This window comes from Daldinia decipiens (assembly GCF_022478715.1).
Source record: "Daldinia decipiens strain CBS 113046 unplaced genomic scaffold F4813scaffold_29, whole genome shotgun sequence".
In the NCBI taxonomy this organism is placed as follows: Eukaryota; Fungi; Ascomycota; class Sordariomycetes; order Xylariales; family Hypoxylaceae; genus Daldinia; species Daldinia decipiens.
In genome coordinates this window covers 314,607-330,359 of record NW_026054572.1, presented here as the reverse complement: position 1 = coordinate 330,359, position 15,753 = coordinate 314,607, and the positions used below count along the sequence as shown (strand labels likewise).

Here is a 15,753-nt window from a genome sequence, read left to right as displayed (position 1 = left end):
CTTAAGATTCGGTATTTGCCCATAGTTGTGGTACGCGGCATGTGTGGTTAACTTGCACTTGACGATATTAGAACATGTAGCTAAATATATTAATTGTAGGCTTGTCAAACAGGATGATATGGTAAATTGGTAGGTTGGCGAGTGTTAACTATATTTAACTATATTATAACTAGCCCTTATATCTATTATTATTGTTATTTTATCATACGTATGGAGCTGCATGAGTTTCGTCCTACGCTCGTATATAAAAGATTAGACATCGGGCCTTAAGATCTCAAATGATAAGAGATTTGTGGATCGCAAGATGATCCGCCTATTACTTAACAAAACGGGGGCTAGACCCGCGAGTTTGGAACCGGCCGTTAGCATGGACGTTAGCTTGGACGGTAGCTTGGACGGCAAGGGTATTTCTCCAAGCATAATCGTGGCAAGTGATTAGCGATCGCTCCGCATTTAATCCGCATTGAACTCGATTGGCAAGTTGAGACGAAAGGCAGTGCAAAACTGCTGAAGATCTTGTCTAAATCAAATACTTGCCAGAGCACAATTCAACATGGAACATCCTAAGCACCCGGCAGTCCGTGCCAACTTTTCAGGGGGTGCAATCCCTCTTCCGTCTTGATCGGTTGCGGCCCGCAATCGTGATGGCCTTTTATTATGTAGTTATAGCCTATATATTCTCAGAACGAGTCATGCATATTTCATGCAAGGCGCAGCGAGTCTTTCTCATAGGCACCCTGAGAAAGGAACCTTTTATATCTGCGAAAATAGATAGAAGCAGGAGCCCTTAAGGAGGAAGAGGGTATTGAGGACATGGGTCGAAATATGAATCATGTTTCACAGCATGGCGGGGACAGCATCACGACATGGGTGATTCCTACATAGCAAGCAGGCCTCGCTCGATTGGGAATCTAAAAGATCTGATGATTTGTTGGAAGGGATCATGAATTCTGACCGAGGTTCCCTCTAGCTAGCAAATGCGCCAACAGCCTGGAAGCACATGCAGGTGAATGATTGTTCCTTGTAGGTATTTAAGTCGAGGCCGATATAGGAAAACCGGCTCCGATCACCAAAAAGGGAGGTGAAACAACTTTCACTGGCTTCTGATAGGTTTATTTAGAACCTATCGACTAGTCGGCGATTACTCACTCCTTATAAGGAACACAGAGCTGATATATGTGAAGATTTATACATCAAAAAAGAAACCAGCTCTCTATCGGTATTAGTAGAGGGTAGAGGAGCAAATGCTGTAAGACGTCTAGACCTTTTACAAGCAGACTGTCGTGTCAGGTCGGGTAGTAATGAGGGACTTCGCCCGTTAGTGCTCATTGGCCTAGGCCGGAGCTAAGTGAAAAGAAAAGAATATTACTGGACGGAGGGTTCAAGCAAAGATCCCAAGCACTTGCATGTCGCCGGACCTGCGCCGTCCGGCATTTTCAACTGATAAGATGGGATTTTGGTAGCAAACCTAGCCATAACTAGGAAAAGATATGCACTCTTCCTCCGTTGGCTCGACGGAGAATTTTCTCGAACTCGAAAAGATCGTCGGTTACTTCTCCGGAATTGAATATAGCGCGAAAGCAGTCAGCCTCTAACGTATTACCATTCACAACAGGAAACAACTTAAGCTGTGCTGTTCAACAGAACCTATAATGCGGAGGACGTAGACGAGGGGAAGAATGGAGTCCGTCATTGTATGACCAAGCCTATTAAGCGCTTCGGCGTACGCTCATTATTCTCGAGGCGGCGTGGTAAGATATATATTTAATATGGTTCGTGGGAACAGGAGGTATTGCTGGGCGCGCGCTTAATACAAACGGAATTATTTCCGACCCCTTCCCGCGGCTATTGTCAGTAAACATTTAATGTAGCAGTGGTAGCTCTTAGTGTTGTAATCGGTAAATGTGAATAGTGATACTGATTGTTACTCTGATATCTTTGTTGAGTTGTTCATTCGTATAATATTACAGTAAGACGGTTGTGTTGGTTGTAACCTGAATATAGCTAGGTACCTAAAGTAAAAATTGAAAATTAAAGCCAGGCTTAACCAATTCAGTTCAGTAAGATACCTTAGGTACTTACAACCTGTACTACTGCACTATGCAAGCCCGCAACTGCACACATATGTACCTACCTATACACGAACTACCTAGGTTAGGTATGTACCTATATAAATTAAGCTTTGGGTACATAGCTGCATATGTAGGTACATACATGTAGGTAGGTAAGATGTACCGAGAAAGGAAAGAAGAAAGAATATGTAGGGCATGGGGCCCCAGTTTATCTTTCGTTGTTTCACCATGAACCTCTGCCAACCATTAGACATAACATCCAAACATCCAAATTTGTATAGTACCTATCTGATTGGTTGTTGTCATACATAATACCGTGCTGAGTGCAGATGCCAACTCAGTATATGCCGTACAGTACCTTGCATAACCAGGGGCCACGCTAAGCTAGCTAGCCTATTCTAGATGCATGGTGCCCCTCCTCTTTTTTCTCCTTCATTTTCTTCATCCTCGCCAAATCGATTTGCACCAACCTGGGCTTGCCCCTCTCTCCTACATGCGGGAAACCTTTTTTAACGACCTGGCGATAGACTGTTGGAACCGCGTCGGCTGCCGGCCTTCGGTCTACGAGAATTTTACAGAGCTTTGCAGTCGAACTTATGTACAATGCATCTCACATCATACTTGCCAACTCATCGTGGTTGGTTGTACAAGCCTTAAGAAAAAGGGGTTTGCTGCTCAATGAGACGTCAAGAATATGTTGGGCTACAATATGACAGGTTTTCTCTTGCTATTATCCATCATAATATTGCCACTGTTAATGCTGACTGAGAGACTAGACCCGTTGGGCTCCATCGTAAAAAGTTGAAAGGTGACGGATCAAGCCCACGCCGCCCGGAGCTTTTTAGGAGCACGACACAACAGGCAAGACAGAGAGCTCGGCGCGTCGCGGATAGTCAGTGCTAGGGAGAAAATCCAAGATCTGGACTGGCCAGTTCTGGCTCAGAATTCAGGAACAGCGCGCCCAATGTCACTCTGAGGTTCCTACCCACCATCTCAGGCTTATCCAGATGCTACCAGGCCATATCCAAAGCGTATTTCCAGTCAGTCAAAGCCAGTCCAGGACCTGGCAGAAAACAAAAACCAAGCAACCCCCTGCCGGTTTCACCCTAAGCTCCCAGAATTAATTTCCGTGCTAGTTACGTATCATGCCTCCTATTTCTCTTGTACCTATCACCTATCTATTCGCGTCGACTATCCGATGTCCTTGGACTATGCACCTAGAACTACTAGGTTCTATGTTTTCTTCTAACATCCACTTTTTAGGCAGTGCCACCATCTGTTTAGATCCGCGTGGATCTATCGAGCTCTCGTCAATGCAGTGGAGCCCATAACTCCTTGACCGAGTGGTACTGCATACAACACAACCGGGTCTCTATTATGGGCTCTTAATATATATCTCCAAGGTGAACTACTTCCGAGCTCTTCTACTAGTCTTTTTCTCTCCGCGCCTAACCATTGTGCATTTACGCTCTCTTCTTCTGCCTTGCTAGCCGAGTTTATATACCACATTCTTTTTTCACTTCAGTGTTGATAACTAGTTGTCAACTTGTTTGCTTCGTCTTTCGTTTTTAACTATATCCGTCAAACTCCCTGCAAGTCAGGATTCTTTCTACCATTGCAGCCAGGATAGCTCTCTCTTTACCACATCTTAGCCCAAGTCGACTCTCTTAGAAAGTCTATAGAACCAGGGCATTTACTGTCATTATACAACTGATCTCAAAACTCGGCACTTCCTGTCATTTCCGACTTTAGTCCTTCAAAATGCGCTTCCAGCAAAGCATCCTCGCTTCCCTCGTCCCCGGCCTTGTCGCCGCTATTGCCCCGCCGAACATCCAGGGCATGGACATCATTTTCTCCGAGTCTTTCGAGGGGACAGCAGGCGCCTCTCCTGACGGCAACACATGGAACATCATGGATGCCATCAACACCAACAACGAAGTCCAGACGTACACCACCTCGAACCAGAACGTTCAGATCAGCGGCGGCGGTACCATTCAGTTCGTCCCCCGGAAATCGCCGTCTGGCCATTGGACCTCGGGACGTATCGAGACTAAGGGATCCTGGACTCCCAAGGCCGGCAAGGTCTTTAGCATACAATCAAGCCTCCTATTAGGAAATAACCCTAACAAGCAGGGCATCTGGCCTGCCTTCTGGGCTCTCGGCGATGCTATGCGCCACGGTACCCAATGGCCCGCTGCTGGAGAAATAGATATTATGGAACAAGTTAACGGACTTCTTACCGGCTATGGTACCGTTCACTGCGGGCCCGACGCTGGCGGCCCTTGCAACGAGCCCCTCGGCCGTGCCAGCACAACTCCTATGTCGCCTGACGGTTTCCACACCTGGGGCGTTACGATCGATCTCACAAACGACGACTGGCGAGCGCAGACCATTACATGGCACCTGGACGGCAATAGCTTCTATATTCTCACCGGAGCTGATATAAACGATGCTCCCATCTGGTCTTCTCTGGCCCACAGCCCCTTGTAAGAATCCCTATATTACTAACACCTGGTGAATGATTACTAATTCTACGTCTCAGATATATCCTCCTTAATGTTGCTGTCGGTGGTGACTGGCCTGGTCTACCAAACTTGGCTACGCAAGATGGCTACGGCAGCATGATGGAAGTTCAATGGGTTGCCGTCTACTCGTCCTAGACAGTATTCTCCGATTGCGTGGAACGTTATATGGTATCTCAAAATAGAAGTGGGTGTATATACGGGAAATTGGCGTTTGTCAGATACTGGGTTCGGGATTTTTGGATGAAGCGCTCGAGATACCTCTACGTGTTACGTAATTATTTTCTTCTATATTGCCCCGGGAGGCAACTTAGCCATTTTAGTCGCCACATCTGCTTTTAGAAGTATAGTAGATGATACATCTTTAGGCGTTTCAATTAGACACGATGAAATGAATCTGCGAACTAGCTGACTGTTAGACGTATTTACAATTCTACCAACTTTTTAGTTTCCATTAACAAATACTAACACGTGCTATCTTACGTTGGCTAGGTTAGCCACTCAACAATTTACGCCATGACTTCACGCGTACGTTACGCGTAATGAACTCTGGTCTCTATGGCTGGTGACGCCTAATTCGGTGCGGGTCACTTATGATGCTCAGCAACCTTAGTTTTACATATCATGTTACGCTCGAAGTCACTAGAATTTTTGCACACATTTAAAAATCCTAGATGATGACTTCTGGGCCTATCTATTTATGTGCGGCTTGAAGAAATATAGGTATCGTCTTAGTTCTATATAACCTGTATCTACGTCTAGCTTAGGAGCTGTTTGTCGTAGTAGATTTTTTCTACATTGTGTAGCGGAACTAGGTGAAGTACACGTGTTAGATGAGGTAGCCTTTAATAGGGGTAATAAGAATAGGGGCCAGCTTACATAAGGATTCTCGAAGTCCGTACAGTCTTGTTCTCCGAGCTGTTTGCCCCTCTCTACTCTCTCCTCCTCGGTGATGCCTTGCTCGCTCAGCCACTTTTCGCGCCGTCGATTCCGCATGACTAACACAATCCGCCATGCTATCAGGACGATGAACTCGAGCCCAAAGCATACGGCACAGCCGGCGGTACCGGGGATATATCGTGGCTACATATGTTCTTGTAAGTGAGATACTCGACGTTTTCATGCTGAAGGGGGAATACGCACGGCATCCTTTGCAAGGAAGATTTGCGATCCGACCATGTTGCCCACGCAGTACCCGACAAAAGTGAATGACGATGTCAACGTGCGCTTTGTGCGTCCGGCAACGTTTGAGGGAATTAGTGTCCAAGCGAGAAACAACGCTACCACGCACGGGACAGTGATGAAGAAACTATTTTCGCCCAGCTCTTTGTTAGTATCTATACTCTGGGTTTATTGGTCTTATGAATAAAACTACTCACCCTGCCCACTTAATCCACTTGTAATGAGGTTCGTTAGGCAGCGTCGCCATCATAATAAAGCCCGCTACCGGAGGAACGACGGAACCAATCATGAAATACCTAAGATTTCGAGTCAGCTAGTCCTCGAAAGCCCAAAAAGCCATGTACTATCTTTCCGATGCGACTCACATGCGAAGGTTCTTCTTCCTGCTTGTGACAATACCGATGAAGGTGAACCATAACACGGACGTGAGATTCCGCGGTATATCGAGGAGAATCACTTGTAAATTAGCTATAACACTGTTAGCCCTCACCTTACCCAAAGGATTATATCCGAAACTGACTGAAACCGAAGCTGGTATTGATAATGGATCCGAAGGCGGTTATTCCACCGTTAGGCACCGAACTCAAGAACGCGTTGACTCCAGCTAACCAGAACTACAAAGGACGCAATTATGTTAGTGAATATAAGGTCCACACCGGGATTCTCCCTGAGTTAGGTACTTACGCAGGGATCGACTAGACATTCCCGCGCTTGATTCCACTTCCATCTCTTGATGCCGGTCCGGTCGTGGCCAGTGTTATTGCTCATAATGCGGGCATTGGCTATCTTCCTCTCTTCCGGGCTTAGCCATCTTACTTCGGACGGGGTGCCAAGCAGGGCTAGGCACAGAAAGCCGGTGAGAATCGTCATGCCACCGAGGAACTATTTCGGTAGACCAATAGGTAACCGTTAGCATAATCACGAGTAATTATACCCTACCTTGTAGGGACCAGTGCTGTCGACTCACATAAGACATGTATCGCCAAGCCTGGAACTCAGGGCCCCGAGAGTACTGTAGCGATCCAATCCCGTAGAGAATTAAGTTGGCAATGATTCCAAAACCAGCATTGGCGCTCTGGAAGACGAGCGACCGCGACGCATGTTCGCGTGTCGTATACCAGCTTCCAATGACGAGAATGAAGCCAGGCGAGATACAACACTAGATAGGGGCGACGTCTTGTAAGTACTCACATGTTTCCGTGCCTTCAGCTCAAGGAAATAAAACTCACCTCGAACATACCCTGCAGCGCACGTAGGGTGACTAGCTGCGTGAAGTTGTGCGTAAACCCGATACATAGAACGATGACACCCCAGCAGATCATATAGCATGATAACGTTCGGCCCATTAGATACCGCTGCAGGAGGATGTTGGACGGGAACTCGAAGCACATGTACGTGATATAAAATATCGTCGTGAGCCATGAGTATTGCTGTCCAACCAGTCCAGTATCCTAAGTCGGTGTTAGTAGAGGAACTGGTTAGATCAGGTACCTAAGCTTGTGGAATTCTAGCAGGTTAGTACCTTTGCAAGGCCAAATGTGGCCTGCGTTCCGATCGAAGTTTTGTCTGTCTGTTGGATGCCATAGCAAAGCCACATCAATGGTAGAAGATATCTATCAGCCTTCCTTTTCAGCTGTTTATACTGCTCGTCGGTGTATTTTGGAGCTGTTAATTAATAAGCATCTCAATTGCCGATAATATAAGATGAGGTGAAGTCAAACCTGAATCATCTTGAAGCTCGCCAGCCGCTATACTACTTTTCTCGCTCATCTCCACATCGTTTATCTTCTCCGGGGTTTTCTCCGAGCTACCGGATATCTGCAGGGGATTATTCGTTTCTACCGGAAGCATCGATATCTCTACGTTTTGCGCCATTATTGACGACGTATTGTGAAACTCAATGAATGTTCTCGTGAAAATTGCAAGACATTATATATAAGATATATGGGCACGTTGTTGCTTATATGCAGATGTAAGCCTTAATTAGAATCTGGGTAGACCCCGCGCGACCACAAGGACGCCATGTTTATCTCGGATGAGATAATGTAGATAAGAATACCGACGTGCATGGGATGCGGGCGACGTCTACGACTTGCTTCCCATCCGGAAGTTCGTATCTCCAAGGATGCTGACTGGACCGGCATCATGGTTTGGTTGATAAGATATTTTTCTACTCTTAATTTGACTGAAACAACAACTCTGAAGTTTATGTAAGTACCACTAACTAAGCCAAAATAGACGAAACATACTTTTAGATTCTTCGCATGTAACAACATTCTGCTTGGCAAAAGTCAACTTTGAGAAGCATATCTACTTCCTTATCTCCTTTCTGCTTGAAGGTGGAGTCCGGGGAAGATCGTTGTGCCTTGCAACCATGGAATCACTCCAATTGCTTATCAGGGCTGGTCTACGCCACGGCATTTAAACGGGTCTTGGTATGTAACCTCGGCTTAGATAAGTACCTTCTAGGTAGGTTACATAGGTACCTATCTACCTAATCTATTCGGACAGGACCGATGAATATAAAAAGCTTGGATTTGGTATAACACCTTGACCTTGACTGATGTGTTAAAATTATAAGAGTTGACATTTATAAAGTCCGTCATCTCGTTCGCGACTCTGGATGAGTTTATTAGGTCGCTGTTCATTAATTTGGCTCGGGAGAAATGGCTGGGGGTATTGAAGATATGGAAAAGATTGCATCGACTTATAGGTGGGGTGTTGTGTAGATGGGAAATGTCTTTCTAACTGAGCTCAACTCTTAGATGTGAATATTAGCAAGTAGATCGCTCCTAGATATCGATACCTATTTTAAAGGGTCCCTAGATAAGGGGTATTATTTTACTACGTATTCAATTCGCCGAAAATGACCCACAGTTAGGGAAGCATCGCACATTATTTAGGTAGTATTGAGATAAAGACTTTACGATAAAGGTTTAGCTGTATAGGTAGGTATTTATCTAGCTATTAGTAACGAGCTCTATGCGGTTCACTATGTATTAAGATAACCTAGACTGGGCTCCCAGGGTATGCGAGCTATACTGTGTACGCGTGAAACTTATGCTATTATTGGGTTCATATTGGATGATAAAAGCTCGCATAATTACTTGAAGTCTTCTCAAGAAGCACACCGCATCTATGAGTTGCTTTTTCCATTATTGCGGCAGGACCCAAAAGTCCGCTTCGTCACTTAAAATATGTATATTACCCTTGAAGGTGGAATAGGGCTTGAGCTTCTCATAAGTCAAGATATGCCATACTTTAGGATATGCATCCGTTAGGTTGCGGATTTACCTGATAGTTTTTATATGTATATTAAAGCACTGAGGGGAGTAGCAACCAATATACACGTACCTGAATCGAATAGTTTATATTCAGGCCTTTCGCTTCGTAACCTCCGTCTCTCCTAGCACTACGACCCTCACCCGCTTCCTGTCAAAGAACTTCTTCTCATCTTCGTCAATAATTTTCGCATTATCCTCCTTGCTCACGATCTCATAAAACCCTTTAAATATCTCCTCGCTCTCAAATACCATTTCCGCTACTACATCGAAATCAAAATCTTCCTGTGACCCCGCGATGACCTTGGCATTCTGCCCGTCGGCGCGCTGAATGTATCGTCGTGTGTGTGACAGGGGGAAACATGCGCCTGTTATTTCCTGTATGAGGAGGATATGCTCATCGTAGCGTTGTTTGAATTGGGACGGGGTGACTCCGGGGAGACGGTGGCCGAAGACGAGGACGTTGAAGGTCATTGTCGAAAGGTTCTAGGTCCTGCTTGCTTGGATGAGATCCCGAGAAGGGGAATCTGCCTAGATCGGAACCGAAACTGGTGATTCAATAGTATGATATAATATACGCTGTCAATAATGTTATTTAATTAATAGTAATTAAATATAACTGTTAGGGAAAGTCATGTTTCTTATATGTACAATACGTAGTTAGATGATGATGAATATAGGACTATAATAACACGTTTCTTCTAGTTGGTTCTAGTAGGTTCGAAATCTAATCGGTCTTATTAATCTAAAGTCTGACACGTAGTTCAATACCGGCGTAGCGATACGTGGCCTAGATGAAATCTTACAAGGCAAACGATCCTCATCTTTATATAAACCACTTTGATTTTCCATTATATTCCTATAAATCTTTTGAAACTGTGAGAATAGGGTGGCTTTCGACTATAACCCCAACAGCACGCTGCGGTAGGTTCTCTTCTCATCCTCTTCTTGTTTTACATCACGGAGCAGGTTCCCCAATCAACTCGGCCACCGTCCTGAGATGAGGTCCATTGGGACTGGGGGAGTTTGATCGTCTTGATTATTGAATCCATCTTGTGTAAGTTGCGTTTAGTTATATTGTGTATTTGTTTGTCAAGGCTAGGTTGGCTTTGCGCTTAAAGTTTACAATAGACTTGGATGTTATACCACCAGGAGTATGCGCCTTAAATCATAAATCACGGCCTTTGTAATGGTGTCTATGTCACATGGAACGGTATGATATGAAGTTGCAATAAAGGCTTTTTTTGTTTGCCTGAACGGCTTTTGTACATGGCTTGCATATGGTAAAGAAAATTCTATGATTGGATATAGCTGGCTCCTTGGCAATAAGGCATACTCACAGGGCGGTCTAGTTCTACTGAAAATAAGGTGTATTTCTTCCAAAGAGACATATAACAAAGCAAAGTCAGGCTATAATTAGGACGACGCCAATAATTCATATTAATAACTTGTGTTTTTCCTTTATACCTCTCTTTGGGCGCCTTCGTTCGTGTTATCACAACTTGGTCATATATGTAACAATATAGGTTTGATTAGTCGAAGTATATCGTAGAAATAAACGACTCCGAGCTTGAAGATAGCTCCGAGTCTATACTATCTGACCCTGCGCTATGTCTATGACCAAACGTAAGTCCTGCAGCTCCGTGCGATAGACGCCTGTTTCGAAAGCCACATTCCTTCTGAACCCTTGAAGCTGATGGCTTTAGTTTAGCCTTCGCTTTGTCTTGCCATTTTATGCAAAGGTGTGGTAGTACAATCTGATATACTAAATCCTGTAGCGGCCATGATGTTCTGTTCGTGATATGTGTATCATAGTAGTACCACGATCTTGTGAAATTAAATGTCAGGTTTCACATCTGTAAATATCTAGGAGGAGTACGTTTCTCGCCACCAAAATCTTGGTATGTATTTTCACTAGATTTGAATTGAGGAAAGAGCCTATGTTACTGATTAAGGTATAAAAGAAGAATAAGCACGGATAAGATGGAATCTGTTAACTAGTAGGGGACGCAGAAGATACCAGAGCTATACTTTGCGCACCGGTTCGTGATACGACTAAATCAGACGCAAGTAAGCATTAGCAACATTTAGTAGCCGATGCATCTTACACCGTCACAAGATTAAGTAATGATTATGGTAGGTCATGAAGCTTAGAGTGATTTCTGCTAACAGCTGTGCTTAACGTATGCCTATGCGTTGAAACTGGCCCGGGATGACTGCTTATGACTTGGAGAAGTGCTTTTTCTTATCACCTGCCAATAGATCCAAGCCTTCCGACTAGGATACTGTATGTTTACTTGCCAATCAGATTGTGGTGAGTTAGATCTACTTAGTTGAGTGCAGATGTGACTATTTGCTCTCACTCACTCTGTGCAGCATAGGGGGGAGGATTCCTCGCCTCCGCAAATAGGCTCTAGAGTCTCTCGAATCTAATTCCTCTGGCTTTTCTTGCCAAATTACGTATCTCCGAGCCGGTACCTTTGCGTCTCGCCTAGAACACTATCGAAATCTCCAATATGTTTTTGAAGACATCAGCATTTGCAGCCTTGCTCTTCTCTCTAGGCAGGAGCCAAAGCCACCTAGCACCGGTTGTTGACCTAAATTATGAGTTGTATCAAGGGTATTATGACGATAAATATGACATCAATGCATACAAAGGGTACAGCTTATTTCTCATGCAAAAAAGTATATGAAGCTCTAGCTAACAATATCCTAGGATACGATATGCCGCTCCTCCAGTTGGGAAGCTTAGATGGCAGCTACCACAACCCCCGAACCAAAACAGGACTCGAGTAATTCCAGCAATCGGCTATGCACCGCAGTGTCCCCAAACACTAAACTCTCCAGGGTACGTATAAAAAACTCCTACATGAAATCAAAGCTAAGTATAATAGGCCGCATAAACCGGGCCCATCCGGCTCCGAAGACTGCCTCTTCGTGAATGTCTTCACACCGGCAAACAAAACAAAGCTACCAGTAATGGTTTGGATTCGTAAGCTTTCAATGCTCCTCATTAAACCTCGGGGTTCTAATGCGAATAGATGGCGGTGGATATGGCCAAGCAAATGGGGGATTTGACCCATCACCACAAATCCATACCAATGGCAACACTTATATCATAGTGACGATCCAGTATCGGCTAGGGGCTTTTGGGTTCCTCTCGTCAGCTGATTTGGGTAGATCTGGTGTACCTAATGCAGGAATCCATGATATGTACTTCTCATTAGAATGGGTTCAGGCGTATATTCACCTATTTGGTGGAGATCCCGAACAAGTGACTATCGCCGGGGAATCTGCTGGCGGAGGTGGCGCCATGCTCCTTGGAATGGCTCATGGAGGTTTCGACAATACCGCCTTGTTCAAAGGTATCATCGCCACAAGTCCTTTCCTCCCATCTCAATGGTAAGTTGCATTTTTCGTATACTGTCGACGATCGCTTAATAAGTACTAAGAACTGCCATAGGGAATATGACGGCGCCAGGCCAACTGAATACTACTATCGTTTCGCGGAGAAGTTGGGCTGTCTTACGGATGGATCGAAAGCGAACGAATCAGTCTTCGAATGTTTAGTATCGGCAGACACGGTCGATCTTCAAACTGCTAGTGACTACGTCAGTACAAGAGCACCTCACGGCCAATGGGCCTTCGTTCCCGTCACGGATGGGAGACTTGTCCAAGAAAGGCCCACAGACCATCTCCTGGGAGGAGGGGGGCTTAATGGCATGCGTATCTTGTCGGCGAGTAACCTAAATGATGGCCCGGACTTCACTCCTCAAAATATAACGGATGAGACCGATTTCAGACGCTTTGTTGCAACCACCTACCCACTGTTAAGCGAAACGAACATAACCAACATCCTCAAACTCTATGCTGTCCCCCCAAACGCCTCAGATATATTAGTAAACTCCAACGGCGTGAGGTCACCATACTCGACAACCAACTCTGGATGGGCCTACGGCTGGCAACAAGCATCTACGAACCTATATGCAGAAACGTCATTCACATGCCCATCGTACTGGCTCGCCGACGCGTACGCAAATAAACGAGGTGGGAAGTCATGGCATTATCAACTATCAGTTCCACCTGGCCAGCACGGTCTCGACCTATACCCGTTACTCCAGCCGATAGATATTCCGGATACCAGTATGGACGAAGTGTTTCGCGCTGCTATCCAGAGGATTTGGGGAAACTTTGTAGTGAATGGCGACCCGACCCTCAGCGAAGCACAAATGACCGTTGCAGATAAGGGGAATATTGTTGCAGCAGGCTCTGGGGCATGGCCTCAGTGGGAGGCAGAACCGGGGTACAACTGGATGCTTAACGTGAATATGACCGGTGGCACACCAACTACAACGGAATTTGTCATCGGCGGTGTCCCAATTAACGTCACTAGCTATTTGCCTAGTAGCGACGAATCGATTCCACCATTAGTAGCCGACTTCGAGATTGCGGAAGGAGGTTCTTGGGAGGATGGGAGAGGGAAAAGGTGCCAATTATGGGCAGACCTCGGCCCCTGGATTAAGGAATAACGAAGACTGCACTGATGAGGACCTCAAGAAATCACGATGCCGCCGGTATGGAAGTAGCATAATTTTATGCCGAGTTTCTGGAACCTATCGATACGAGTACCGAATTTACATTTATCTCGGATTCCGCAGGACGGCTTCGCCCACCGGCTGTTCCGATGGCGACGGAGCCTCCTCGATGTCAGTATCAGCGGAACCCGCCGCTCCTCTCTTTGGAATATCATCTCTTTTTATACTCCAACCATTAGACCATCCAACCCAACCGGTTTCTCTTGGACCACGAATTATACCGACGATAATAGCTACGCCAATGAAAGCGATGTTGGAGCCACTACTCCAAACCCAACCCCCCTGAGCGTACAGTCTATTGCCGACAGCTGTACCCATAATTTGCCCACCAAAGGAGAAAACCATATATACCGTATTCACACGATTCCTCGCCTTCGGGTCGAGGTTATAAACATTACTGCGATTAGCAGTGTGCGTGAAGTTTGCACCCGAGTCCATCATGATGGCATGGATAATAGGCCCCGCTACCGTAAAGCTCCCGATGAAGGTGGATATCACAATACCAATAAACTCGAAACTAAGACCAAGAACGACCGAAAAGAGGAACTCGAAGCGATCTGTAATGAGACGTGACCAGACCGGAGCAAGTGCGACAACCACGATCCCAATAAAAGCAAAGCATCCGATTTCAAGAGAAGAATACTCATACGGCGGCGATGCGAGAAGGAAAGTCAGAGTTGTCCAAAAGGAGGTAAAGGCGGCGCTGAGGAGAAACCCAATGATACACGCCTGGGTGAGGAGCGGCTCCGTGACGACCATGACAGCCATACCCCACAAGACTTTAAAATAGTTAAGCCCCTTATTCTTTGCGGGATAGTCGGGGAGGAAGAAGTAGAGCAGCACTAAAGTTGAATATTGCGCGCCGAATGCTATCCAGTAGATGTTTCTCCACGACGTGAAGTTTGCCACTACACCTGACAGGACCCTCGCGATCAGTAAGCCCAGTGCTAATCCCGATACTACTACTGACAGAGAACCAGCACGGCGATGAGCCGGTGCTAAGTCGCCAACAAGCGGTAGCATGAGCTGTGGTGTGACTGTTCTACTTGACTGTTAGACATGAAGTAAAACATGAAGTAAGGGGTACTAGAAGAAGCACTGCGTAAATAATAATAAATAGGGGCTTACCCAACTCCACACAGAAACGACAAGCTAATAAATACTTCGAAATTATTCGTAAGACATAACCCAATCCACTGTAAGATTTCACTAGGTAAGCATATAACACGAGTTGTCGTCTATAGTCGAACACTCACAATAGTTGCGGTCACCCATATAAGGAAAAGAATAAACGGTCGCCGCGGAACCATATCCGCCAAGGGGCACAGAAACAGCAGGCCCACGGCATATCCCGCTTGCGACAACGTGGCGACGTCAGAGGCGCGTTCGTAGCTCACATTGAAGTCCCTAGCTAGGACGTTCAGGATTGGTTGCGCGTAGTAGAGGTTCGCAACGGTGAATGTTCCGCTCTAGGAGAGGTCAGCTTGGGGGGGATATTGGTTAATTGGTGTTGGTTGGCAGCATGCATTAACATACGAAAGCAAATAATATGTTCAGCGCGAGGGTGAAGTTCGGTGGGTTCTCGGGGTCGTAGCGGCAGCGTTGCGGCATCCAATTTACCACCTTTATTGCTTTAGATAGTAAGGTGTTCTGTCCCGTCTCTTCAAGAATTCCTGCTGACGAAGTTGCACTGCCATCTTGACCTCTCGTCTGGATATTCTCTTGACTTGACGTAGAGATGCCTTCTGTATTAGGTCCTAGATCAGGCTTCTCAGACCGATCTCCGTATTTGATATCTACTGCCATTGACTGTTGTTTTACTAGTATGTCTCTAACCTAGTTCTTCAAGTGTAATACTAGTAGTAGTCAATATGGTGGTTTCAAGGACGTGATTGGGGAAATCCGACCGATGTCGCTTATGACGTCCGGTATTTTTTTCTTCTTTTTTACCTTTTGCTGACGTAGGATCGAATCTTGTATGAAAAGCCAAGGTCTCCTACTTGTCTCTTTGATTTCTATTCAATGTTGTCTTGACTACATGTAATTGAGTTAGCCGACATGAAGAATATAAGGGCAAGTTTTATGATATATACCCGAGAGC

General features: G+C 45.6%; 5 protein-coding genes across 5 annotated transcripts; 2 read left to right on the top strand and 3 right to left on the bottom strand.

Moving 5' to 3' along the window:
- The first annotated feature begins 3,618 nt into the window (after positions 1–3,618).
- F4813DRAFT_161991 (glycoside hydrolase family 16 protein) lies at positions 3,619–4,807 on the top strand. The gene is made up of 2 exons (XM_049239095.1): positions 3,619–4,558; positions 4,615–4,807. The coding sequence occupies exons 1-2, from the start codon at positions 3,834–3,836 to the stop codon at positions 4,730–4,732; spliced, it is 843 nt and encodes a 280-aa protein (XP_049097496.1). The 5' UTR covers positions 3,619–3,833; the 3' UTR covers positions 4,733–4,807.
- A 352-nt stretch (positions 4,808–5,159) lies between these two features.
- On the bottom strand, positions 5,160–8,143 carry F4813DRAFT_367322 (MFS general substrate transporter). The gene is made up of 11 exons (XM_049244148.1): positions 7,498–8,143; positions 7,299–7,441; positions 7,006–7,227; positions 6,744–6,935; positions 6,461–6,658; positions 6,297–6,390; positions 6,142–6,244; positions 5,974–6,072; positions 5,738–5,903; positions 5,474–5,677; positions 5,160–5,405 (listed from the first exon to the last, which is right to left on the bottom strand). Exons 1-11 carry the CDS (start codon positions 7,649–7,651, stop codon positions 5,388–5,390), a joined length of 1,593 nt encoding a protein of 530 aa, XP_049097495.1. The 5' UTR covers positions 7,652–8,143; the 3' UTR covers positions 5,160–5,387.
- A 917-nt stretch (positions 8,144–9,060) lies between these two features.
- On the bottom strand, positions 9,061–10,269 carry F4813DRAFT_161924 (EthD domain-containing protein). Its single transcript, XM_049239094.1, has 2 exons — positions 9,864–10,269; positions 9,061–9,809 (listed from the first exon to the last, which is right to left on the bottom strand). The coding sequence occupies exon 2, from the start codon at positions 9,529–9,531 to the stop codon at positions 9,151–9,153; it is 381 nt and encodes a 126-aa protein (XP_049097494.1). The 5' UTR covers positions 9,532–9,809; positions 9,864–10,269; the 3' UTR covers positions 9,061–9,150.
- A 1,304-nt stretch (positions 10,270–11,573) lies between these two features.
- On the top strand, positions 11,574–13,642 carry F4813DRAFT_398134 (alpha/beta-hydrolase; the record flags this gene model as incomplete). Its single annotated transcript, XM_049248014.1, has 5 exons — positions 11,574–11,716; positions 11,774–11,905; positions 11,952–12,049; positions 12,099–12,459; positions 12,521–13,642. The coding sequence occupies 5 exons, from the start codon at positions 11,574–11,576 to the stop codon at positions 13,584–13,586; spliced, it is 1,800 nt and encodes a 599-aa protein (XP_049097493.1). The 3' UTR covers positions 13,587–13,642.
- Positions 13,643–13,697: 55 nt separating this feature from the next.
- F4813DRAFT_382026 (MFS general substrate transporter) lies at positions 13,698–15,263 on the bottom strand (the record flags this gene model as incomplete). The annotated part of the gene is made up of 4 exons (XM_049245748.1): positions 13,698–14,694; positions 14,781–14,848; positions 14,909–15,121; positions 15,189–15,263. The coding sequence occupies 4 exons, from the start codon at positions 15,261–15,263 to the stop codon at positions 13,698–13,700; spliced, it is 1,353 nt and encodes a 450-aa protein (XP_049097492.1).
- Between the last annotated feature and the right edge of the window lie 490 nt (positions 15,264–15,753).

Coding starts and splice junctions, on each gene's coding strand:
- F4813DRAFT_161924 (XM_049239094.1), bottom strand. CDS start 9,531: ATGACCTTCAACGTCCTCGTCTTCGGCCACCGTCTCCCCGGAGTCACC.
- F4813DRAFT_367322 (XM_049244148.1), bottom strand. CDS start 7,651: ATGGCGCAAAACGTAGAGATATCGATGCTTCCGGTAGAAACGAATAAT. Junction 6,936..7,005: donor CGCTGCAGGGTATGTTCGAG/GTGAGTTTTATT, acceptor GCCCCTATCTAG/TGTTGTATCTCGCCTGGCTT. Junction 6,659..6,743: donor CTTGGCGATACATGTCTTAT/GTGAGTCGACAG, acceptor CTACCGAAATAG/TTCCTCGGTGGCATGACGAT.
- F4813DRAFT_161991 (XM_049239095.1), top strand. CDS start 3,834: ATGCGCTTCCAGCAAAGCATCCTCGCTTCCCTCGTCCCCGGCCTTGTC. Junction 4,559..4,614: donor TCTCTGGCCCACAGCCCCTT/GTAAGAATCCCT, acceptor TCTACGTCTCAG/ATATATCCTCCTTAATGTTG.